General features: G+C 42.2%; 8 protein-coding genes across 8 annotated transcripts; 3 read left to right on the top strand and 5 right to left on the bottom strand.

The window, feature by feature from the left end:
* The first annotated feature begins 7 nt into the window (after positions 1-7).
* On the top strand, positions 8-3,398 carry K450DRAFT_186776 (uncharacterized protein). Its single transcript, XM_051584429.1, has 7 exons — positions 8-520; positions 598-732; positions 804-1,763; positions 1,839-2,170; positions 2,236-2,337; positions 2,415-2,979; positions 3,048-3,398. Exons 1-7 carry the CDS (start codon positions 43-45, stop codon positions 3,287-3,289), a joined length of 2,814 nt encoding a protein of 937 aa, XP_051445692.1. The 5' UTR covers positions 8-42; the 3' UTR covers positions 3,290-3,398.
* A 163-nt stretch (positions 3,399-3,561) lies between these two features.
* On the bottom strand, positions 3,562-4,997 carry K450DRAFT_235500 (uncharacterized protein). The gene is made up of 6 exons (XM_051588097.1): positions 4,944-4,997; positions 4,848-4,877; positions 4,701-4,778; positions 4,516-4,642; positions 4,251-4,451; positions 3,562-4,178 (listed from the first exon to the last, which is right to left on the bottom strand). Exons 2-6 carry the CDS (start codon positions 4,848-4,850, stop codon positions 3,715-3,717), a joined length of 873 nt encoding a protein of 290 aa, XP_051445691.1. The 5' UTR covers positions 4,851-4,877; positions 4,944-4,997; the 3' UTR covers positions 3,562-3,714.
* Positions 4,998-5,124: 127 nt separating this feature from the next.
* On the bottom strand, positions 5,125-6,155 carry K450DRAFT_235498 (uncharacterized protein). The gene is made up of 3 exons (XM_051588096.1): positions 5,788-6,155; positions 5,628-5,717; positions 5,125-5,560 (listed from the first exon to the last, which is right to left on the bottom strand). Exons 1-3 carry the CDS (start codon positions 5,981-5,983, stop codon positions 5,262-5,264), a joined length of 585 nt encoding a protein of 194 aa, XP_051445690.1. The 5' UTR covers positions 5,984-6,155; the 3' UTR covers positions 5,125-5,261.
* Positions 6,118-7,499, top strand: K450DRAFT_270737 (uncharacterized protein; the record flags this gene model as incomplete). Its single annotated transcript, XM_051592975.1, has 7 exons — positions 6,118-6,165; positions 6,229-6,375; positions 6,439-6,571; positions 6,643-6,734; positions 6,800-7,113; positions 7,177-7,255; positions 7,323-7,499. 7 exons carry the CDS (start codon positions 6,118-6,120, stop codon positions 7,497-7,499), a joined length of 990 nt encoding a protein of 329 aa, XP_051445689.1.
* A 220-nt stretch (positions 7,500-7,719) lies between these two features.
* Positions 7,720-9,031, bottom strand: K450DRAFT_235490 (uncharacterized protein). The gene is made up of 5 exons (XM_051588095.1): positions 8,866-9,031; positions 8,773-8,806; positions 8,655-8,700; positions 8,184-8,590; positions 7,720-8,111 (listed from the first exon to the last, which is right to left on the bottom strand). Exons 1-5 carry the CDS (start codon positions 8,901-8,903, stop codon positions 7,980-7,982), a joined length of 657 nt encoding a protein of 218 aa, XP_051445688.1. The 5' UTR covers positions 8,904-9,031; the 3' UTR covers positions 7,720-7,979.
* Positions 9,032-9,125: 94 nt separating this feature from the next.
* On the bottom strand, positions 9,126-10,728 carry K450DRAFT_198293 (uncharacterized protein; the record flags this gene model as incomplete). Its single annotated transcript, XM_051584571.1, has 3 exons — positions 9,126-10,045; positions 10,114-10,251; positions 10,296-10,728. The coding sequence occupies 3 exons, from the start codon at positions 10,726-10,728 to the stop codon at positions 9,126-9,128; spliced, it is 1,491 nt and encodes a 496-aa protein (XP_051445687.1).
* Positions 10,729-13,497: 2,769 nt separating this feature from the next.
* K450DRAFT_235482 (uncharacterized protein) lies at positions 13,498-21,123 on the top strand. Its single transcript, XM_051588094.1, has 13 exons — positions 13,498-13,706; positions 13,770-13,942; positions 14,016-14,147; positions 14,214-14,623; positions 14,686-15,088; positions 15,177-15,577; positions 15,654-16,025; positions 16,095-16,178; positions 16,244-17,193; positions 17,256-17,702; positions 17,770-20,480; positions 20,541-20,695; positions 20,758-21,123. The coding sequence occupies exons 1-13, from the start codon at positions 13,600-13,602 to the stop codon at positions 20,977-20,979; spliced, it is 6,567 nt and encodes a 2,188-aa protein (XP_051445686.1). The 5' UTR covers positions 13,498-13,599; the 3' UTR covers positions 20,980-21,123.
* A 1,396-nt stretch (positions 21,124-22,519) lies between these two features.
* K450DRAFT_270732 (uncharacterized protein) lies at positions 22,520-23,053 on the bottom strand (the record flags this gene model as incomplete). The annotated part of the gene is made up of 1 exon (XM_051592974.1): positions 22,520-23,053. One exon carries the CDS (start codon positions 23,051-23,053, stop codon positions 22,520-22,522), a length of 534 nt encoding a protein of 177 aa, XP_051445685.1.
* Between the last annotated feature and the right edge of the window lie 164 nt (positions 23,054-23,217).

Below are 23,217 nucleotides of genomic sequence, written 5' to 3'. Positions count from 1 at the left end.
TTTTCTCTTTCGGTCCCCCATTCATCAACTTTTTGTCAAGGAATGGAGGTTGTGCAAGTCCAGCCGCGTGACATTTACATACACTATGTATATGTGCCCGATGCTGGGACCACCATTCGTTGGTGGTTTTCTACAAAGCGAAAAAACATTGCATTTGGACTTTACCGTACCTTCAACCAAGCTCAGGTGTCCTCCTCCGATGTACTTTTTCATGCCCAAGACACAGCTCGATCATCCCCTCAATCGCCCCCATCAACTCGTTCAGTCAATGCAAGCACTCCGTCTGGCCGCAGACCTACCATTTCACATGAACCAAGCAATTATAGCTCGGATAACCAAGAAGGCTCCATTCAACAAGGCTCTGCTGCATCTGTTCGATCTCGAAGAAAGTCTGTGGCAACCCAGAAATTGGCCGATAATCTGGTAGAGATACTGCCTATCGAGCACTGCAATTCCGCTGATAACAAAGTCTCCGGTCATTACCTCGTAGACGAACCCGGGTCGTATGCCCTTGTGTTTGGTATGTATTCTTTCTTAGTAGCTGAGCACGAGACAACAAGCCCATCAACCTCATCTTTTTTTTCTGTTTGTGGATAGACAATACATTTTCTAGGAACACTTCCAAAACGCTTACGTTCTCCGTTGCATTAGGAGACGGTGAACAAGTTGGTTCTAACGAACAGACTGAGCTTGCCGGATGGATATTGAAAAAACGTAGAAAGAAGATGCAAGGTAATCGCAATGAGTGCTACCACTGTAGTAATAAGGTTATTGACCACAACTATCATATCTAAATTCATCAGGCTGGGCAAAGCGGTGGTTCTACTTGTCATCTGCTGGCGTTTTGTCATACTCTATTCATAACAACTCCATATGTCGAGGTAGCATTCAAATATGCTTATCCACTATCTCTGTCAATCCTCAACAGAGCCTCATTCACATTGATTCCGGAACCATGATATACCATCTAAAAGCGTTGACACCAGATGACTTTGAAAGATGGACGAAAGCCTTGCGTTATCACAAAACGTCCACAGTCGCCAGTGCTCAACAATTACGCGATGGCACCTTCATACCCGCACCTTCATCGGAAAGCGAGTTAGCTGACCAAGCAAAGACGGCCAGTACTGTTCGCGAAAACCTAGCCAGTATGGATGTACAAATAAACAACATCCGCAAGATATTGGATACCATGGGCAACATGATTGGTGACAGCGGAGGTTCGGCGACTTCATCCGCCGGGCAAAGTCCAAGCCGCAGTAGTCGGTTCAACTTTAGGAGAACTGCCAGCAAGTCATTGTCGTCAGCTCGACCCCCTGCCATCAGCGGAAACTCATCGTCCTCGGCTTCTTCGATCAAGAGCAGCAATGGCACTGAACTTCTAGTTGGAGATGAGGTCGACCCATCCCAAATGCACTTTAAGCTGCTTACTGCCATCAACCAGATGAAAAAGCAGAGGGACCAGGTGGCTGAAGCATTCGAAGACGACCAAACGTTCTGGCACAAGGTTCATCAGAACTACCAAGAATTTTCCAAAACATCTCAGCGGGATAACGGGTTTACAGTTGAAAACAATGATGATATTGATAGTTCGAGAGATTCATTGTCCGTCGACAAGCGAACAGCCAGCTTCATTTCCTATCGCACCTCCAATCATTCTGACATATTCTTTGATGCTGAAGAAATTGTTTTGAGCGATGATGACGATGATTACGCATTTGCTGAGAATGACATCATAGACGAAAACGAAGAAGACGAGGAAGGTTGGTGACATGGTCAAAGGTTTATGGGATAGCTAGCGTACATGGATGGGTGCACTAATCGGTGTTTTCATGTAGATTCCGGTGATAGCGATCATAAGTCCACACTCAGCGGGATGCTTGGCGAAGATGTCAAGCGCCGACAGCTGTTACCGTCACCCTCTGTTGGTGAAGCTGCGTCTGCACTATCTGTTTTCCGAAAGAATGTTGGAAAGGATCTTTCCAATATTGCTATGCCTATTTCCATGAATGAACCTCTCAATCTCTTGCAAAAAGCTTGTGAAGAATTGCAGTATTCAGAACTTCTTGACAAGGCTAATAGCATGGAAGACTCTATGGATCGCCTGATGTATGTTGCTTGCTTTGCCATTTCGGGATATGCTTCTACGCAGTATCGAACAGGTAGAAAGGTAAGATGCATACTGCAGGCTTAGCAGAATGAAAATATGTCGCTGACTGATTCGCTGTTTCATAGCCTTTCAACCCAATGATGTGCGAGACCTACGAGTGTATCCGCCCAGATAAAGGATTCCGATTTATTGCAGAAAAAGTTAAACACAATCCACCAGTTGTGGCGGTGAGTACCTAACCAGTTAGCCTAACGAGATTCTATCACATCGCATTCCTCTAAACTAAACCTCAATGCTATCACAGGCCATCGCAGAGTCTTCCAACTTTTGCTTCTGGCAAAATGCCGCAGTCAAGAGTAAATTCTGGGGAAAATCTATGGAGCTTATGAGTGAGGGTAACGCTCATGTTACCTTGGCGGATCATCAGGACCACTATACCTACTGCAAACCCTCCAGCTGGGTCCGCAATATGATTGCTGGCAATAAATATCTGGAACACGTTGGAGAAATGCGCGTGACGAACCATCAAACGGGTGAATACGCCATGGTTCATTTTAAGGAAGGCACTGGTGGTGGCCTCTTTGGTGTGCCCACCAAACGCAACATCATTTCCGTCAGCATTTGCGACAAGAATGGAAAGGAAAGCAGAAAGCTCGTTGGCAAGTGGAGCGAAAGCTTAGCTCGAGAACTTGGTAAAGATCAATACGAGGTCTTGTGGCGTGCCCAGTCTCCTGGCATACCGGATCATGAGCGCTACTACGGCTTCACAAAGTTCTGTTGCGAACTGAACGAAATCAGCGAGCTGGAGCGTGGCAAGCTTCCTTGTACCGACACTCGATACCGCCCAGATCAGAGGATGTATGAAGAAGGTAAGACACTGCTCGATTAGGTACCCTGTTTGCTACCAACATATTTAATTCATCTCGCTTTTTCACAGGAAATGTGGAGGAAGCAGATATCGAAAAGCAGCGACTGGAGCAAAAGCAGAGAGATTACAGGAAGAAATTAGAAGCAGAAGGCAAGCAGTTTGAACCAAGATGGTTCTCGCTTACTGAAGCTGAATTCGACGATGACAGCAATGACACTGACAACTCCGGCATGACTTGGAAATACAACGGAAAGTATTGGCCAGCGCGAGAATCTCATAACTGGCCCAGCGATCTACTTCAGCTTTGGTAGTCAGTTTTTAGCTCTGTGTGTAAAAAAAGTATTAGCATTTCTATCTTTTTATTGGCGGGTGCATATAATTCTCTAATAGATCTGAAACTTTATCAATATGAAAGTAGAGAAACGACTCTGTTCTTCTGCAAAACAGTGTAACGACATGTAGGGAGTATCAAGCAGATATTTAAACCATAGCGGACGCTCAGTGTAGTTTCAGTGTCCGTGCTTGTGTATCATCCACTGAATGAATTAATGCGTTCTCTCTACCAAGAGTGGTAATTTTCATGCGACATAACGAGGTGTAATTATTATACCATTTATAATGCTTGTTGTGTACCTTTGTAAAGGGATGACTAAGAAAATTTGAAGGTACAATGGCCAAGGTGGTATTATCTAATTCTTATACATAGGAACCTTGCGAGATATCCAATCAATAAAGGCTACTTCGTAAGATGCTTTGAAAGTTTAAATTTCTCTTCCTGCTTATCAGCAACAGCTGCCAGCTCTTTCAACTGATGCGTAGCGAAGGATGAATTTGAAGTACTTGTTCGAACTATCATTGGTCGTGATTGGGAAGATGGCGGTAACAAGGAAGCTTTTGAAGCGGGTATCGATGATGCGGGAGCTTTAGTTTTGTGTGGCCCAGAATTTGTGCCAGAAAGTACGAAATGTGAATCCGTCAGCGCTTCAAGCTCATCTGTAGATTTGGTATATACATGGTCTTCACTATCATCATCTTTCTGACCCTTGAAATGTTTCAGCAGTGGCCATCGAGAAGAGCCTTCAATGCTATCTATGTCCAACACCTTCCGTTCCATGAGGATGGTTTCGACTTCCCTTAACCCACGCATCACCGTACCAAAATTTGCTTTGACGCTTTTGCTCTGCTTATTGAGCATAGTTACTGCATTGGAATTCGACATGATGGTTAATTTTTTTTCGAATCGCCTGCTGTATATCTAACTGACTTAATTACCTTGGCTAATCTTTTCGGCTGTCACGGTAGCATGGCTTAGAGATTGTGCCATTCTTTTCGTAACCATCACCGCAGTATCATCAAGATACTTGCATCGCAATAAAAGCTTATTTTGCTCAGTGGTAATATCTGTTGCACATTTGCCCATATGGTTTTGTAGATTTACCAGTATGTCGTTTAAATATTCTGACGATATGGAAGCTAAGAAGCGTGGTGTCAATAAAGAATTGTTGCTCCAAGGTTATAAAACGCAAACTATACTTGCTTGAGAATGTGTCCTGCATCTCTTTTGTTTCTACTTCTTGGCTCCAACCGGGGATTCCAAGGTTGAAAAGCTTATTGAACTGCGTGTAGCTGGAAGCTGGTAATAATGGTGGTATCTGTCGCTGTAACTGGGCTAGAGTTTAGACTTGGATAATAGTACCAAGTTTGAGAGGAGCATCAACGTACCTCCATAAGCTCCCGTACTTCCTTTAACTCTGCCTCTTCTTCTCTATCATTTGTATTTTCAACTACATTAACTATGTCCTACGATATCAGCAAGTGTTAGATATGGATCTCGTTTCAAGTTTTGACTCGCGCTTCAAGCTCGTTTACCATAATTACGTGTCAAAGGTAGATATTGCACTAAAGACAAGGCAATTGGAATTAGAACACCATTATGTCTAGGTTTACTTGATTCAGAGGGCTTGCCTGTGCATTACGAATAGGTAAAAGTTTACCAAGATTCTGAGGTTTCGACAGGTAGCAGATGGTTTTTAAGTCCGCCATGATGCGATAAATTCGTTGTTGCATAAAGCTTGCTGAACAGAAGGTCACTGCTACAATCGTAGCCTTCTTCCCACCATTTAGTAAACCTCACACTGCTTCAGAAGCTGCTCGTATGTTTGCCGTTTTTATAATTTTTATTATCCCAATGTTACACACTTGAGCATGGCATCAATATACAGGGTTAACTTGTTACTTTTCTGCAGTTCTCGATCTATAACTGCAGTCCTAGAGATCGCAACTTTACTCGTTCTTCATGGCTTTTTCGGCGCGCTTGATAGATGCCTTATCAGTAAGATACGTTTGACCCATCATACCACCGAATGGAGACTCATTCTTGAATGGTCTTCGAAGAACGCCAACTGTAGGTTCACCCCAAACGTGAATGAGAGCTTCCTTAGACAGGAAGAAGGTCTTGAAAGCAAGAACAGATTGCACTACAAGAGGCTGGGTAAACTTGAATTGCAAGTGGAGAAAAGCAATAATACCAACACCGGTCAAAGTCTGAGTGATGGTCTTCTTAATCTCTGAAATGTCATAATCTAATCAAGGTATTGATGTCAGCTCTCCGTACAAATACAGTGACGTTACAATTGAGAAGGAACTCACCCTTATGGTTGGTGACGACCAACTTTTCAGTACCCTTGTTTCCTTCCCAATCAGGTTTTGCAGGTTCGACATAACGCAAGATAGTAGTGTCTAGTGAAAGCAATTGTCAGTGAAAATATTCTTATTGCTATTTTACGCTTTTCACTTTGATAACGCTTACCGTTCTTTTTATCAACTTTGGATATCAACCAGTACGACAGTCCGATGATGGTTGCTTGAGCCATGACATAAACAGCTCGAGCGTAGAAGAGGTTATCAGGATCCTCGAGGTTTAATCGCTTGGCAACTTGGCCAAGAATGAAGAAGCTTGCAACATTGAACAAAGGATGGCTGAGCCAAGCGGGTGGTGGGGTCATGATGGATGATTGGATCAAGATGAATGTGGACACACGAGTCGGTGATTGGGAAATTTTAAAAAGCCGAAGAGCAGTCAACACCAGCAAATTTCAATTCAACTCAAGACGAGCCCTACCAGAATTCCAGCACTGACATGATTAGCAAAAAAGACAGCATTATTTCAGAATACACGCAAGAGGAGGTAACTAGTCAGTATATAATATGAAAAATGTGGAAAATCGTCAGTTAACGCGAGAATTTATAGGCTAGCAAGCTATTCTCGGATTCAAAAATAAAGGAATACAGAGGTCATCGTGAAAAAGTTCATACAGTTGCATGGAACTGTGACGGGCGACGATTAGCCTCCGGATCTGTCGACAAAACAGCACGGATATGGACACCGCACAGAGGCGTATGTATAATGATTGTACGGCTAGGCATGGGGGTTATGTTTAACCAATTTGCGTTCTATCAGACTGACGTGCGCTATTCGGTCGAACTTCGTGGACATACTGATAGTGTCGACCAGCTCGATTGGGACCCTACACATGCAGATCGGTTAGCAACAGCCTCATGTGACCGTACTGTTCGACTTTGGGATCAAAGAAGTGAGTGGGCTTAGGTTGTTATAACATTGTCGCCTCTACCTATCCAAGGAAAGCTAAATTTGTCTGTTTAGCTGGTAAATGTACAACAACTGTACAAACGCAAGGAGAAAACATCAACATTTGCTGGAGTCCAGATGGTAATCACATCGCTGTTGGAGACAAGGTATATTAGAATACCATAAATAAGCAGGTCTCTTAATGTCTACTAATCTTTCATTATCATTGCAGAATGATACTGTCAGTATCATAGACACGAGGACTTTTGAAATCGTTGACCAGCAAGTTAATAACGTGGAAGTGAACGAAATTAGCTGGAACACATCGGGTGATCTCTTCTACTTGACGACTGGTCAAGGCACCATCAAAATATTCGATTACCCATCATTTAAACTATTGCATACCCTTCGCGCTCATACTGCGAATTGCTATTGCATCGAAATTGATCCCAGAGGACGCTATCTTGCGGCTGGCTCTGCTGATGCAACAGTGTCATTATGGGACCTAGAATCTTACACTTGCTTGAGATCCTTTACTGAGTTAAGGTACGTAATTACGGACAATTTAGGGCTTCATCGGCTGAGTTTACTGACTTGTCACTGAAACAGATGGCCGGTTCGCACCATAAGCTTCAGCTATGATGGCCAGTTTTTGGCATCTGCATCCGAGGATAGCTATGTCGATATTGTGAGTAATTCACCACCTTTTTTTTTTTAAAACTGAAAGTCACTAAACCAATATCGATTTGTTACAGTCTCATGTTCGCCTTGGTCAATCCGTAAAACATATCGACTGCTCTGCAGCTATGAATACTGTTGCGTGGCATCCATTTGAATATCACCTTGCATTTGCTGGAGACGAGAAGGCGTCCGATGGGTCTTATGCTGGAAACTTCAAGATCTGGAGTGCCTCAGCTAGTCTTTCCTCCTGAGTGTCACTTACCGTTGGCGAAGCAAGCGTTGTATTATAGATTGTAGAATCACTTAAGTATAAAGACACTGCTTATACATAAAAACTACGAATAAAAGGTACTTATTGATATACTTCATCGATGGTTGTCGTACACTAAGAAGTGCTAGTCTTGGTTGGGTCGACTAAGTCTGAACCTATATTAATTTTAATAATGGGTATGAAGCAAAACAATGTTAGAGGCCGCTCATTTTTCATTATCTGTTTGCCATCGTTCTTCAGCTAAGGCATGGCTTAAAAAACGATTCCAATTTCATACGAAGACCATGGTAGAGGATACTATTGAAGCTCTCATACATTTGATTTACCCTTCATATACATTTATTGGCTTCAGGAAAATTGGAATATAAATACATCAAGGATTTCGATACAAAGGTTGAAAGCTGATTTCTGTCACATCAATTGGAAAAACTTTTTTTTTTTTTCTTTTTATAAATTTCGCCTAGTAAACTGGGGCTGCCATGGCAGGCATTCCCTTAGCGGAGGGAAAATCGTCAAGATCTCTTAGTTTTTGATGTTGGTTGTTGCGCTTCAAACGTTGAGCATAAGCGCTGATGGCGGATGCAAAGTAAAACTTGAAAAAAAAAATCATTTAGCTTCATCGTGGTTTTTCTCTCACACTTGATAACAAAGACTGTCAACTTACCTGCAAAGCGTTTCCGACAAAAACGAGAACGCCGCCGATGATACTTGCATTTTTGATGGCTTCTTGACATGCGTTCTGGATATCGACCTGTTGATTTGGAATGGCAACGGGGGTATGGTATGGAGAGTCATTGGCGGCAATACTATTGCTAACAGCAGCTTCGCAAGCTGTCTCTACATCCGATTTTTTGACCAACAATATGATCCAAACAGCAAAAGTTGCAATCAACGTCAAGACAACCATGATCCAGTTGAGAATGCTGAAGAAGAGGACCATGCGTCGTCTTTGAGTGATGCTTCCAACAACACCAATAAGCGAACTGAGTGTATAAAGAATATATACAGCAACCAAGGTCCAGAAAACCGCTGTATATTGGTTGGACTGTATAGGGAAAGATGCACTTGCGTCTACAAAAGGATTTCATCAGATGCTGGAAAGGAGGTGGCAAATACCAAGGAACGAACAGCTTACGATTCCTTGAAATGAAAAGAGAGGCAGTTCCCAAGGCATATAAAATCTGTAAACAAGATATTGAGTAAGTTTGCGGGTGGGGTGGTGTATAGTTCACGTCAGGGCTGTAGGTATGTACCGTTGAGAATACCGCGATAATAATGACTCCGATTCTACAATGGAAAGGATGAGATTGAATGTAGCTTGTTCCTTTCTGCTTCAAAATACTTACCTCAAGGGAATGCAGCAGCAACAAGTTGACATGCCCATTGTGAAGAAGTGTTGAAAATGAAGAGAAAAACGAGAAGTGCCGAGAATTTACGCTAGGGGTCCTTGCTCGCTGAGCCACATTCAAGGCCAGACTCAGCCTCAAGCTATTACTTCTTTTTTCAAAGACCCCTCTGCCCAATTCGGCAATCATAAAAATAACTGAGCCTTCCTTTATTTTAACTGCGAAAGCTTGGTTATAACAAAATGGTATATATCAAACATTTAAAAGTATCCTCCTGTTAACATGTCATCATCTAACTTCTTTCTTGTCGGAGCTCTGCGAGGTCCTCGCAACCGCTCTCGGTCCGAAGGCTCGTCGTACATAGGCGAACGAGATCGTGGCTGGCGTGCATCATAGTCCGCTGGTCTTGTAGATGGATGGTGCCTGAGTTCATAGTTGTCTGGCTGTCGTCTGGATGAAGGTGGTTGTCTTGGGTCATCCATCTCTCGTCTGGACGAAGGGTGTTTTCTATCATCATAATCGTCCATTTCTCGCCTTGATGGCTGTCGCCTTCTTTGGTCGTAGTCATCCACTTCGCGTCTTGATGACGGATGCTGTCTATGATCGTATTCGTCCATTTCTCTCCTGGATGATCGCGAAGTCTGCGGTTCGCGACTTTGTGTATTGGACGGTTCACGCATAGACCTCATCCGAGCTCTGTCCAAGTCATAATCACCTGGGTTTTGGGGACTTGATCTTTCTCTTTCATGACGTCTAGATCGCTCTTCATGATTGTAATGGTCGGTGTTGGCCGATTTACTAGGTGCCCGCCTGGTGTCATGTCTAGGATCTGGCTCACGCGACCTGTCTCGTTGTCTACTAGGTACATCGTCACTGTATTGCCTTCGGTAGCTATCTCGATTTTCAGCTTGTTCCCGCAAGCGTTGTCTTTCACGCTCACGTGGCGTTAAGTCTGCTGGATCATCTTCCACCTCCCACAAACGTTGGCGCTGGCGAGTGTTCTCGGACAGTCTGTTGCTTTCTTCGTTGCTATAGCGCTCACGTTGGCTGCTGCTTTTGCTTGCAGATGGTGTCTTAGCATCCCGCAACCAAGATGGGAGCGATCCACCTTTTTTTTCGTGATATTCTCTCAAGACTCGCGATACATGCGTTTCTCCTTCCCAGTCGGATTCATCGGAATCTAAATGAAGATGAGGCTCAGGAACAAATTATCAGAAACATACCCTTTCCAAAAGCGAAATTTCGTACCTGGTCCCTTATCATCACGGTTAGGCATCTTATCAGCCATAGTTTGGGTTGCCGAAATCAGCTTATCCCATAGACGTGCACCATTTGATGGCTTGCTCTCTAGAGACGCCGAAACATGCAAACAAAGGGTAAATACATCTATGGAAGCAGAGATAGAGCATGCCATTTTCTAATTCCCCTACCTCCATATGCCATTTGCTTCCATTTATCGTTCTGCTTTAAGTTCCCCCACAACTTCTTTCCAGATGAAGGTGTAGACGAACCAGATGTAGATTCTGCAATGTCGTTAAAGTAGATTTGCCGATCTGCAGGCTCCTCTTCCTCAGCAGTCAAGTTTCTACCAAATTTGGGCTTTCTGTTGTTTTCTGCTTTCTTGGAAGGCATTGGAGAGGGTGGAGGTGACACTGGCCTGTCCGATCGTCCTGGAGATCGATCCCTGATAGGACTCCTACTCTGCATCCCGTTGAGCTGGCTGGATGTCGGCAAAGGTGGTAGTGGAGGACGAACTACTTCGTCACACTTGTGTCGAGCTGGATACATTCCGACATCTTGCCCACAATCTTTGCATAGTACCACAATTTTAGAAACTCGGTAGTCAATTGCTTCAGGGCCCATGATGAACAAAAGTTACTCTAAAGGAGGTTGCACAGGAGAATGAAAGCTTTATGAGATTTCGATATCCGACCTTACCGCAATAAAGAGGTCGCGTGTTCAGGGGCACGTTCGTTAACCAAGTGTCTTCGATAAACTCGCTTGAATCTTTCTTTTACATAGCTTGCAGTCATTTTTACTCAAAGATGTATACTAATGCTGATATTGACGATATAAGGTATTGAATGAATCGTTCGGAATCTCAAAACACCATGAAAAGTTACTGCATTTGGAAAATTGGGACGTTGCAAAGAACCAAATCAACGGCGATTTATTACGGCGCATCACTCAATTAAAGGTCATAATCAAGAGTAATCTATCATGCTTGTAATAGTACAGCATATAAAATTTTAGTTTACGGCTATGGAAGGGGTCTAGTCTCGGCTAAGAACCGGTGCAAATATCAGCGTTCTATGTGGGCCTATAAAATTTAAAAAGCGGTACCGGGGACTCAGCTTTCAGGAATATGCATCAAACTCTCATCCAAATGGAATGTCATAAGTAGTGGATTGCAATAGCAGAGTTTACCAAAAATTTATCTTAACAATATTTCTAAATGAAAAGATCGTATTATCTTGCACCACCTGTCTATTTGAATATGTAAGGCTCGCCAGCTATGGAGCGAGACAAATTGCCCTACAGCTAGTAGCTTTTGGTCGTCAATCACAAATCTTCAAGGTCGAGAAGGCTGTTCAAAAATGTAGATATACGGTGAGTACAGTCAATAGAAGCATTGAAAAAATTCTATTGCTATTCCCTTATCTCCCGCGAAATTCAATAGTCTTACAAAGTACAACAACCTTGGAAAATTCGTCATATAAATCTACCATTTTTACGGAAGCCTCAGTTACATTTTGTGTTTGATATAACTTATTGCAGATATCTCAAGCCACTTTCTCACCAAATATGCCTCGCTCCACTTAGAGTAGCTTAAGCTGTCCTAGATTAACCACGTACCTTAGAAGTGCATTAATGGTGAAGCTGTCCTGTAACTTTTTTTTTTTTTTTTTTTCAAAATCTTGTACAGAAATAATCAAATGATGGTCATGTACTTCTTCAAGATCGTAAGTTTACATTTTATATTTTGCTATGTAAAAAATCATACATATACCCTCGAGCATTCGTATACATATAGAACGCAAGATAGTACAAGACAAGAATTGCAAACAGCCGATTAAACTGGAAAATACTGTGCACTTTAATCGATTACTATCATTTTTAGTCTCGCGAATGAAAGTCAGACGCAATGTTCAAACTGGAGACCTCTTGTAGTATGGAACTTGGGTCAAATAGTGTGGGTCTATGTTGCATTTAAAGTGTTTAGAAGCATTCAGTTGTTCACCACACTATCTACAACAAATGTAATTTTTTCTGTGTAAATACAAATTTGATTATTTCAGGCCGGGTATTAAAATGAACATGAGCTTCTCTTATTTCAGATAGCAATGAAATTATGGTAAAAGGGAAAAATAATTATCCTAACAACATTGACTCATTTTCTTTCGCTTGTTCAACATTGCAACGAAACATTAACGTAACAAATGGCAGAACAAGACCTTGCAGCTACAAGCAGTGCCTTTGCCGCTCAGTTGGCCGAGCAAGGCCAGATGATACAACATGTACTTGCACAGCAACGTTCGCAGGCGCAAACCAATGAGCACCATCATGGTAGGTGTCACCCCAGCGTACTCTCCATGGCCTAAGATACCAGTCTAAATGATTGACGGAGGATAGGCTGGTCCAATCTTTAAGTTATGGTCTCAATCTAATCAGCTTAGCCTTTCTCGTTTGTATTCTAAACAGAAGCATGCGGGTGCTTTCTAGGCAGAATTAATATGGTTTTTCCTAGAGGGTTTGCTGTTCCTTACAACATCGAGCGCATATGATGATATTTTCACCATCGCTGGACATATATCAGACACATGAAAGCTGCCAACCGTGGGCGGTGGCTTGTATTTTGCCAGTATCCTGAGTTGGTGGTGTCATCGTCAAGATCAGACAACTCCGAAACCCAACCCAATGATCTGCAAACATTTAACTGTCAGTGGGATTTTCTTAGTTTACAAACCACCCTATTCTGGAAGGCTAATTCGATCCATACTTGCCCATATTTGCATTGAGTCAAGTGTTTCCCAAAATGAACTTTTCTAAATCGTATGAAGAGAAAAAGGGCTTGAAAATTTTAGTTGATGGAACTTAACCAATGGATTTATTTTACCCTGAATTGAAAGGTTGCGAAAATACTTGTAGTAGACAATATTATCTTGCCTTATATCAATGTGTACTGTAAATGTCCATATTTCATTCCATTTATATGTCGGGATTAATGGCTCAGGTGAATGCTTCAAGATTGTCAGCGACAAACCAATAAAATCTGGACTTCCTCAATAGAGCCCTAGACTTCTCCCGACGCTTAGTCGGAGTATATATTTCACTTGGTAGAGCGAGAAACGAGTGGCCTGTGTTGCGAACCGACATATTAAAATTCTCAATGGATCATGTATGAAGATGTTAATTTTTCTTGCACCTGCAATAATAGTGGTGAAAGCGCTTGATTCTGTGGGCCGAAATGGAGTCAGTGGGAGAAGGACCATAGGCAATGGGATATGATATTTTAAAAAGAAAATCAGGGCTACAGCCTAGACATTTGCCTAGGTCTGTTTGAGTTTCAATCCGCGCCACAAAGGTAGATGACGAAAGTGGGAAATAAAGCTTTTGAAAGTTTAGGTGCTAACCTGTCCTACCACTTACAATCTATCGGCCGGTTATTTGTGATTTTTTTTTTTGGTTCTTTCTCCACCAACTGTCTGCCATCATATTCGCATTTGCTCTACCATGGTAGTGCCATTAGACGCTTGTACGTCACTAAAATCAAGCTATCAACTCGACCAAATCGATTATCATGACGAACTAGCGCCTGTTGCTATAGCGAGTGGCTACCGGTTAGGATCATATACTTGACGCAGTAGTATTGTTTTTAAAAGAAACTGACAACAGCTTCCTAGGTTAAGCGACAAGCAGCCAGTCATAGTCAAACTCTCCACATATGCCAACAAGCTTGAAAACGAATATCAGATAACAACACGATTATCAGCGTCGAAAGTAGACGGCCAATACCTTGTTAAACCGATCGAGCTAATTTCAGAAGAAATAACCGCCTTAGTTTTTGAGGATGACGGTACGGAACAGGACGAAAGCAACATGCATTGTACATGATTTAAAGGGGACTAAGACTCGATCTTCCATTGCAGGTTACAAAGTATACGATGGCAAGCTGCTGTCCTTAGGCTCGACGCCGTACGCACGATATCAAACCATTAGAAATTTCCTCAAACTAGCAGTGCAGATTTGTGAATGTCTCGGTCACATTCACTCTCACAAAGGTATGTCGATCTTCGCAGTATGGCCTGTAGGCAGATTCCTTGTTTAATGCTCCAGAATGACACTAGTCGTCCACGCTGGTATACGGCCATCTTCATTCCTATATCAGCCTGATTCCAAGAATATTAGAAAAATCTGGGATTTTGAGACTAGCAGTCGTGCCCCAGAATCAATCATATCCATAATGGACAGAATGCATATGCGAAAGCAGTTTTCGCAGACCATGTCAAACGAACAGTTGGCTTACTTGGCTCCTGAACAAACTGGTCAAACGGCATATCAAGTAGATAATCGGACAGACTTATACAGTCTTGGTATCACCTTTTTCTTCATGCTTAGCCAAGGTTTACCATTTATGGATCAAGACCCAAGGATAATTTTGCGTAATATTTTGACGAAACCACTGCCATTGACTGAAGAACTGAAGGCAACGTATCCTCCAATCATTTGGGCTATTGTAGAGAAGCTTACAAGCAAAGTAAGTGCACAGATATCTCCATAGAGTCGACAATCAACTTTCTATTAACAACCACCAATTAGTATCCACATGATCGATATCAATATGTCACCTCATTGCATGCAGATTTAGTACGGTTACAGGCGGTGGAGGGCGAAGCTGCACTCCGAGATATCAACTTCGAATTAGGTGTCGATAATAATTCCTTCAGCTTTGAGATGTCGAATAAGACCGTCGGAAGAACTGCAGAGCTACATACGATTTCAAACGCCATTAGAGCTGCAGCCGATCGTCGCAACAGTTCTAATCAAAGTAGTCCTCCAACCATTGTCTCCGATGGCTCACGTAGCTATTTTGCGAATGTAATTGACGAGTATGAAGACCTCCAAGAGCTGCAAGAGATAGACAGTGACGACGAAGAAGCCACTCAGAAAGCTGAAGCGAGAAATGCAACGGTGATAGCTATACATGGAGATGAAGGTATTGGTAAGTAACAGATAGTATGGTTTTAAATGCAGTGTAATACCACAATGTACATTACTCGACAACATCAATTTTCTGACTATTCTCACAGGGAAAACCAAGATCACGCTATGCGGTCAAGAGTACGCCCGGCGCCATGGCTATGTTGCTACAGCTAGTCTGAATTCTCTGCAAGTTTCCCCTTACCATTATGTGTTGCTGAGCTTAAAGCATCTATTGCGAAGGGTGCTATCTGAATCTGACGAGGAGATTGAGCTGTTCAAATCAATTCTGGATCACTGTTTGCGTAAAAGTGGATTCCGGGATATTCGTGGCTTGCCTGCTGAAGTTCTGGATCAACTTGAAGATATTGGCGAGTTTTTCAATTACCGCGATGAACCTTTAAGGACAGGGTTTCATCACGTAGCAACATTTTTTGAAACAAAAACATTGTATCATCGTGCCATTTCAAGCATCTTTCGTGCCTTGACCACCTTCAGGCTTTGTACCATAGTAAGTGCCGATAGTTCTCCTACTACAATTCGACTTAGCCATTGCTAATCTCTTATGGCTGCCTTTACCCAAACAGATTTTTGATGATTTGCATCACACCGACGAATCTTCTCTAGAACTCCTGAATACCATTGCCACTACCAACCGCAGACTTGTACTTGTATTTACCTATCGAACTGACGAAATAACTCCAGCACTTCAGCTTTTCGCTCAATACTTTAACAAGAGCCTTGTAGACATCAAGCTTCCTCCATTGGAATATTCAGATATTGTAACCTTAATTGCAGCCTCATTCAACCGCAAAGAATTTACTGATCGCGCCGACCTGTTACCTATGGTGGATTTGATATACCGTGATTCTTTGGGCAATGCCTATAAAATATCACAACTGCTCAAGAGTTTGGCGAGTCGCAATATAATTTACTACGACGTAGACGAACAGTATTGGGTATAGTAATTTGGCAAATTGACTTTTATTTTTGCTTACCTCTCTGATACGCTGCGTTTATGTCAACAGGATTATGATTTTGAAGAGCTTCGAGCAGCTACAACTGTAAATCAAGATAGCGATGAACCGGTTTCTGATACTGACTATATCGCCGTAAGTCATTGCTTCATACCTTTTTATTCACTTGTTCAGTCATTTAAACTCGTATTGCAATTAAGTCACAAATAGAAAGTATGCCAGTGGAAGGTCAGGAATTGTTGAAATGGGCATCTCTAATGGGAATGAACTTTTCGTTTCAAACGGTATCTCAGCTTATGGCGGCCGATGATTATAAGCATAATTTGGATGGTACATCATTAGAGCTATGCGACTCGGACGACGAGGAATCATCTACTGACTCCATGTCAAAATCTTCACTTGGTCTACAACATGCCCTTGAACATGGCTTCATCCATGCTTCTGGACTAGATGATTATACTTTTGCACACAAGCGATATTTACGCGCCGCTGCAACGATGATCGATGAGGAGCAGAAAGCAAATATGCGAAGCAAAATTGCGCAACGCTATGCCACGGAATCTAGCCTTGATGTCTTTTGGGTAGCAAACCATTTACTTGGAGCATTCCGGATCATAAGCAAATTGGAAAAGAAAGCCATCTATCGAAAAATTCTAGTCCAAGCGATGGATAAGGCTAATGCAAATGGGGTACAGGATATGGCATTGAAGTACTGCAAATCCGCACGCGCACTATTAGCACCATCACCTTGGGTTGACGGTGAAGATTCCAGCTACGATGAAACGCTGCATATTTATCACAACCTCTCTCAATTACACTGCTTTTTTGCTCATCAGGCCGACAGTCGAGCTGCAGCTGACGAAATTATTTACAAGGCGAGGAACGGCATCGATCGCTCACGCGCTTATAAAGTGATTTATTTGCATCTTTATGCTTCCAAAAAATACGAAGAGAGTATTAAACTCTTGGAAATCTCCATTGACGACTTGGGTCTCATCACGGTTGCAAGACAGGCACAGAAGGAACAAGTTGACAAATCGTACAATAGACTTGAACATGAGATATCGGCGATTGGAATGGATAACATACTGAGTATTGAACCTTCTCAAGACCCTATTTTGCATGCTACCATGGTGAACATGGAACAACTGTAAGTATGATCAAATGTGGTATGCCAATCTCATTACCTGTATTAATTACCTTCCACCATAGATGTATTTCTCTTTTCTGGAAAGGCGAGCATACCTCACTATTTGCGAATACAATTACCATAATAGAAGCGTCTCTCAAACATGGCCTTTCCGTGGCTTCTGGGACCGCGTTCACTATCCTTGCACCTTTTATTGCGACAAGATACGGAAAATACCAATTCGGTTGTGACATTGCGCAATTAGGTCTTCAAATTAGTGAGAAGTATGGAAATCACTCCCAAAAGGCACGGACCGCCTTTTACTATTATACCTTTATGAGCACTTTCAACAATCACATCGAGAAAGACATAGCACCTTTGCGAGCAGCATATGACAATGCTGTTCTCTCTGGCGATGCTATGTTTGCACGATATATTCCTGTACGTATTGCAGTTGCCATGTATTTTAGTGGTATGCCATTGGATCAAGTCATGAAGGAAGCTTGGGACAGTAGTGTCAAGATTAGAAAGTAAGAGTATGCATTGATTGTAGTGCCTTATGAAAGAAATTTTTGTTTTAACCCTCTACATCAACAGTTGGACAACCTCAACTGAGAGTTATAACTTGATCAAGGCAGTTAAAAGAAACATTCTCGCCTTACAAGGAAAAACTTACGGCACTGCAGAAGGCATTTTCGACGATGACGAGTACAATGACAATGACTTCATCGAGGAATCTTTTCCAACCGGAGAACAAAGTGATGCAGTCATGAACTGGCATTATTCGTACAAGATAATGTGCTTATATATGTTTGGTCACGACGATTTTGCTATCGAGCTCGCCTTTAAATGCTTCAACATTTTGGACAGCCAGCCATGTCATCGTCACACTCGTTGGATGCTTTTTTATTTCAGCCTTTCGCTCATTCGAAAATTGCACCAGAAAACAGTCGCGGATGATGTGCGGGTGCGATACATGGAGCAAATTCGTGTAAACAAGTCATTGATTGAAGAATGGTCGCAGATATCGCCTATCAACTATCAGATGTATGTGATTGCTCTTGATGCAGAGCTGGCCTCTTTGGACAATCAACTACACATCTCACAAAAACATTACGAAAAGGCTTTGAAATTGGCTCGAGCCGGTGGCTGGAACGTCGAAATTGCATTGTTTTATGAGCTGCTTGGCGAACATCATATACGACAAGATAACACTTTCGTAGCCGAGGCTATGCTACAAAAAGCACTGTCGGCTTATAGTGCTCACGGCTCATATGGAAAAGCTCGTCAATTACGAGGTTATCACAAGGATTTGGAATTGATAGATTCCTTGCCTATAGAAGTCTCAGTTCAGACTGAATTTGCCAGAGTTGATATAAACGTTGAGCGTTCAAGTGCAAAGGAATCTACTGAATCTTTTCAATATGGGGAAACAGACGAAAACTTGATGTCTTTGGAAATTGCTGATCTGGCTTCTATTCTCAAGAGTGGTCAGATTATATCCAGTGAGATGAATTTTGACTTGCTCATGAAGCAAATGCTCGAAGTAATTCTGGAAAGCTCAGGCGCAGATAGCGGTGTCATTATCGTCAAGGATGGCACAGAATTGAACATTGTGGGCAAAGGTTCTAAAACTTCTGGCTGCAGATATCTATCTCCTCCAGAAAGGTTAGAAAGCTCTATAGACCATGTTCTGGTTCGTATTGCTCTCCATACCATGCAAGTTTCCGAGCCGACAATTGTCACAGACTCGATGACAAGAACAACCTTCTTGGATGAATACTGCTCTATCAAGTCTGCAATTTGCACGCCAATTCTTTACAAAGGGGTATTGATAGGATGTGTCTTCATCGAAACTTACCAAAAGTACCTATCAGGAAGACAAGTAAGATCATTACAGGCTCTGACTAGGCAAATTGGCATCTCCGTCACCAACGCAAGGCTTTTCAACAGTCTTCAAGGCGCTATGAAGGATAACGCAAAGATGATCGAGAGGCAGCAAATTGCTTTGAGAGACGCCAAAGAAAGCAGAGAGGCAGCTATAAAGGCGAATAGAGCCAAATCCAACTTTTTGGCGACCATATCGCATGAACTACGAACGCCTTTTGCTGGGTTTTACGGCATGATATCACTGTTAACGGAAACTGATTTAGACGATGAGCAGTTGGATATCGTTGAAACCGCCAAAGAATCTTGTCAAATGTTACTGAAGATTATAGACGATTTACTGGATTTCAGTAAGCTTGAGGCGCATAAAGCCTTACTAGACCTTGGCCCCACCAGTGTACCTGACGTTATTGCTGACGCCATTGATGTTATGGCTTCGTTGGCCATACAAAACAATGTCAATGTAACATACTCTGTCGACCATCAGGTGCCGAGTACTGTATTAGCCGACGCTGCTAGACTACGACAAATTTTCCTCAATCTCATAGGTAATGCCATCAAGTTCACAAAAAATGGAGATGTCCAGGTGAATTGTCAGCTTGATAGCAGAGATACACATCAGGATGGCGTGTATGCAACTCTTCGTTTTGAAGTCATTGATACTGGTATTGGAATTGCTCCTGAACAGCAAAAAGGTCTTTTTGAGCCTTTTGCTCAAGTCGACGGCAGTACAACTAGGCTTTACGGTGGAACTGGACTAGGTCTTTCAATCTGTTTGCAGTTGATACAACTCATGTCTGGTTCAATAGGAGTGATATCTGAAGGAAAGAGCAAAGGCTCAACCTTTTGGTTTACCGTTCAAGTTAAATGCGTTTATCCCACGCAGTTGACAAGGTCGAACTCTCATTTGAAAAAGCTCAGCAGCAACAAAATTCTTCTGGCCACTACACACCTACCAACTGCGAAGATGGTCCAATCAATGACGCCAGATTTGACAATTACTGTGAAAGAACTCACAAATGATCTGTTTTCAGACTGTCACAGTATCGATTTGTTGATTATAGATCTGCCATTGATACAACAGCCAGGTCTTTGTGAGGAACTCCAATCGCTAATCAAAACAAAAAAGCTGACCTGCGAAACAATAGTTTTATATCATTCCTCTGTTGATTGGCACCGTAGACTACTTGGAGATGAAAATTACTGGAAGGAGTATACACCCAGCGCCAGAATAACTAAGCCGCTTCGCAGAGAGGTTTTCACGAAAGCTCTATTGGAAATACTATCGGTACCGATATCCCAACGGGAAGTAAAGGAAGAAACCAAACCAAATCCAAGTTCAGGGTCGAGGAATAAAACATTCTGGACTGTGAAGGAAGAAGTTTGGATTAGTACACACAACAATGTTTTGATTGCAGAAGGTATATATGCGTAATGCAATTGCCATCGTAACTACCTGGTTTATTAACACCAATCCATAGATAACCCCGTTGCGCAGAAACTGCTCGTTAGACAGCTTCAAAAACTTGGATTTGCAGTTGAAAGTGTGAAGGATGGAGAAGAGGCTATAAATATATTTACGTCCAGTAAAAGAGATCATTTCTCTTTTGCAATTTTCGATCATCACATGCCCAAGGTAAATTTCATGCTATGCTTTTTCTGAACGCCATGGCTTTATCCTAACTCCATGATTATCAGTGTGATGGCCCTGAAGCAGCGGCACGCATTCGCCATATCGAAGCTACAGATAATCTGAACAGAATGCCCATATTTGCATTGACAGCTGATGTGAGAGCAATTGCGCGAAAAGCGTCGGAACAAAACGGTATGGAGGACTACCTTACGAAGCCTTTGATAATGGAGCGTCTAGTGGCTGCCATAAGGAACCACTGTATGCATTCTAGTACGGCAACCTTGTAAATAGCATCTAGATGATCCTGCTTGCTTGTATATTAATTTGACATCAACTACTACCTACTTACTGCAAACGGGCTGTATTTTAGGAAATGGAGGTCATGTTCAGTGATGTGATTCTCACACCTAAGTTTAAAGAAACATTTTTTCATTCATTTAAGTTGTGGTTGGAAATTTTAAAACGTCATGTTGCTGATACACTCATCAAAGTTATCATGCCGCAGATAGGCACATCGCACATATATTTGGTTTTAGAGCCTCCACTGAATTGCAAGGTCACGGATTTATACCTATGTTTCTGAAGCACCTTTAAGGGTCACCTGCGATGTAATATATCAACAGTGTCAGCTACTGCTCTTGCAACTTTAGCATACATAGTTAGAGATCATGGAAATGCGTCAGTTGCCTATTCCTTTGCACTAAGTACAATTTGTAACGGAAAGTTTTGTTGGCTATTGATCGGAACACTCATCATCTTACATATTTATTAAGCGACTGAAAAATACATTCAAGCATGCAAAGTGTTCTCAAGGAAAGAGTCTGTAAATGTAAACTCGGATGAATGAACGAAAATTCACTGAAATTGCGTAAGGAGACGTATGCACAAAGATCATGTAGAAAATGTCATGAAAGTCGCATAATGCTGATACAGTATGCATATACGCGCTTACGCCGTGAACAATAATCTTTTGTCTGCCCTCATTATCTCCTTTGCAGAAAGTTGATCCACATGTTGTATTTCTCTAGAACTTAGTTAACCTTATTTGAATATTTCTCAAAGTAACAGACTTCCGTAACAATTGTATGTCTAGTCCAAAGAACTAGGACAATCTCCTGCAAGACTGTTTTTCACCTTTTCTTTCATAGCGGAATACAAAAGCCAAGTATTCAATATCTGTCCAATTACCCAGAATACAGAAGCGTAGTAACTGAGATTGCTTGGTTGAGCCATTGAAGCTGCGAACGAAATTTTAGTTGATCTTTCAAAATGGTATCTCCCAAGCAACATTCTATTTCATCATCTAACGAAAATTCTGTCAATTACTGTGAAACATTTAACGTACAAAGTGGTACAGTCTCAGCGCCTGTGTTTTTTTTGGAGCTTGATGCAGCGCTTCATTGAATATCACCATAAGATCATTAGCATTATCTTTTTCAGCACGCCATATTCGACCCCAAGGGCTTGCGAGTGTGCTTCATAAATCTGAAGAAAGCATGTCCGCAGTGCGGACAGCAATGTCTTCCAACGCTGTTCTTCTTTTTCGATAGTCTAGGCACTTAAAGAAAAGGTAAGTTGTTGGCAAATTCTTGATCAGTGTTGTTCCAACTTCTATGGTCACTGCTAGTACTGTTAAGCTGATTTCATTACTATGAGGGTTGTTTATTTAATCATAAAAATATTTTTCTGCTCTACAGTCCACTAAGAATAGTCTAATGACACTCTTTCTCCATATGTAAGGAGAAATATAGAGAGATCAAAACGAGCATATGTTACAAGCAAGGCAATAAAAAACGACGACGCGCAAGTTGTGTGAGATTCATCCGATTACAATGCCGGAGGAATAATGCTGTCATCGGTGGTTGTAGTAGCAGTGGTAGTAGTGGTGGTATCGGTGGTGGTAGTGGTGCTGTCAGTGGTGCTGTCAGTGGTGGTAGTGACGGAGCTTGCAGATGAAGAATCAACAGCAGAGCTGGAGGCAACAGAGCTGGAAGCAACAGAGCTGGGAGCAGCAGAAGAAGGCATAGGGGAGGGAACAAGCGAAGGGAAGGCAGCTGCAAGAAGGCCATTAATATCAACGATAGAGCCGGCTCCCAAGCAGGGAATGGAAAAAGTGCTGGTTCCAAGCAAGACGGAAACCGAACGGGAAGCACACTTATCGGCGCTGTCTTTATCATGATGGTCATCCTTGTCATCCTTGTCATCGTCATCACTCTTGTCATCCGACCAAAAGTTCTGAGGTTCGACAACCTTGGCACTACCTTGCTGAATTTCAGCATTTCCTCTCTCTGAGAAGGGAGTAGCGTCAACCGCGCTTAGTGCATACAAGCAGCAAAACAGAATGGGGATGGCTGAGCGCATTGTCAAGATACGTTAGAGTGAATGATGAGACACCTATCGTAAAGATTGAACTTTTATACAAGTGATATTGAACTTTAAGGAATCTTTTATTGCGAAAGGGTTACGAGCGTCAGCGAGTAACGCGTCGCAATAACATATACTAAAGTATTCTGCGCGCGAGCGAA

Source organism: Umbelopsis ramanniana (assembly GCF_025399195.1).
Source record: "Umbelopsis ramanniana AG unplaced genomic scaffold K450scaffold_19, whole genome shotgun sequence".
In the NCBI taxonomy this organism is placed as follows: Eukaryota; Fungi; Mucoromycota; class Umbelopsidomycetes; order Umbelopsidales; family Umbelopsidaceae; genus Umbelopsis; species Umbelopsis ramanniana.
The sequence above is the reverse complement of the archived record's forward strand: the minus strand, read 5'-3'. Positions and strand labels throughout refer to the sequence as shown.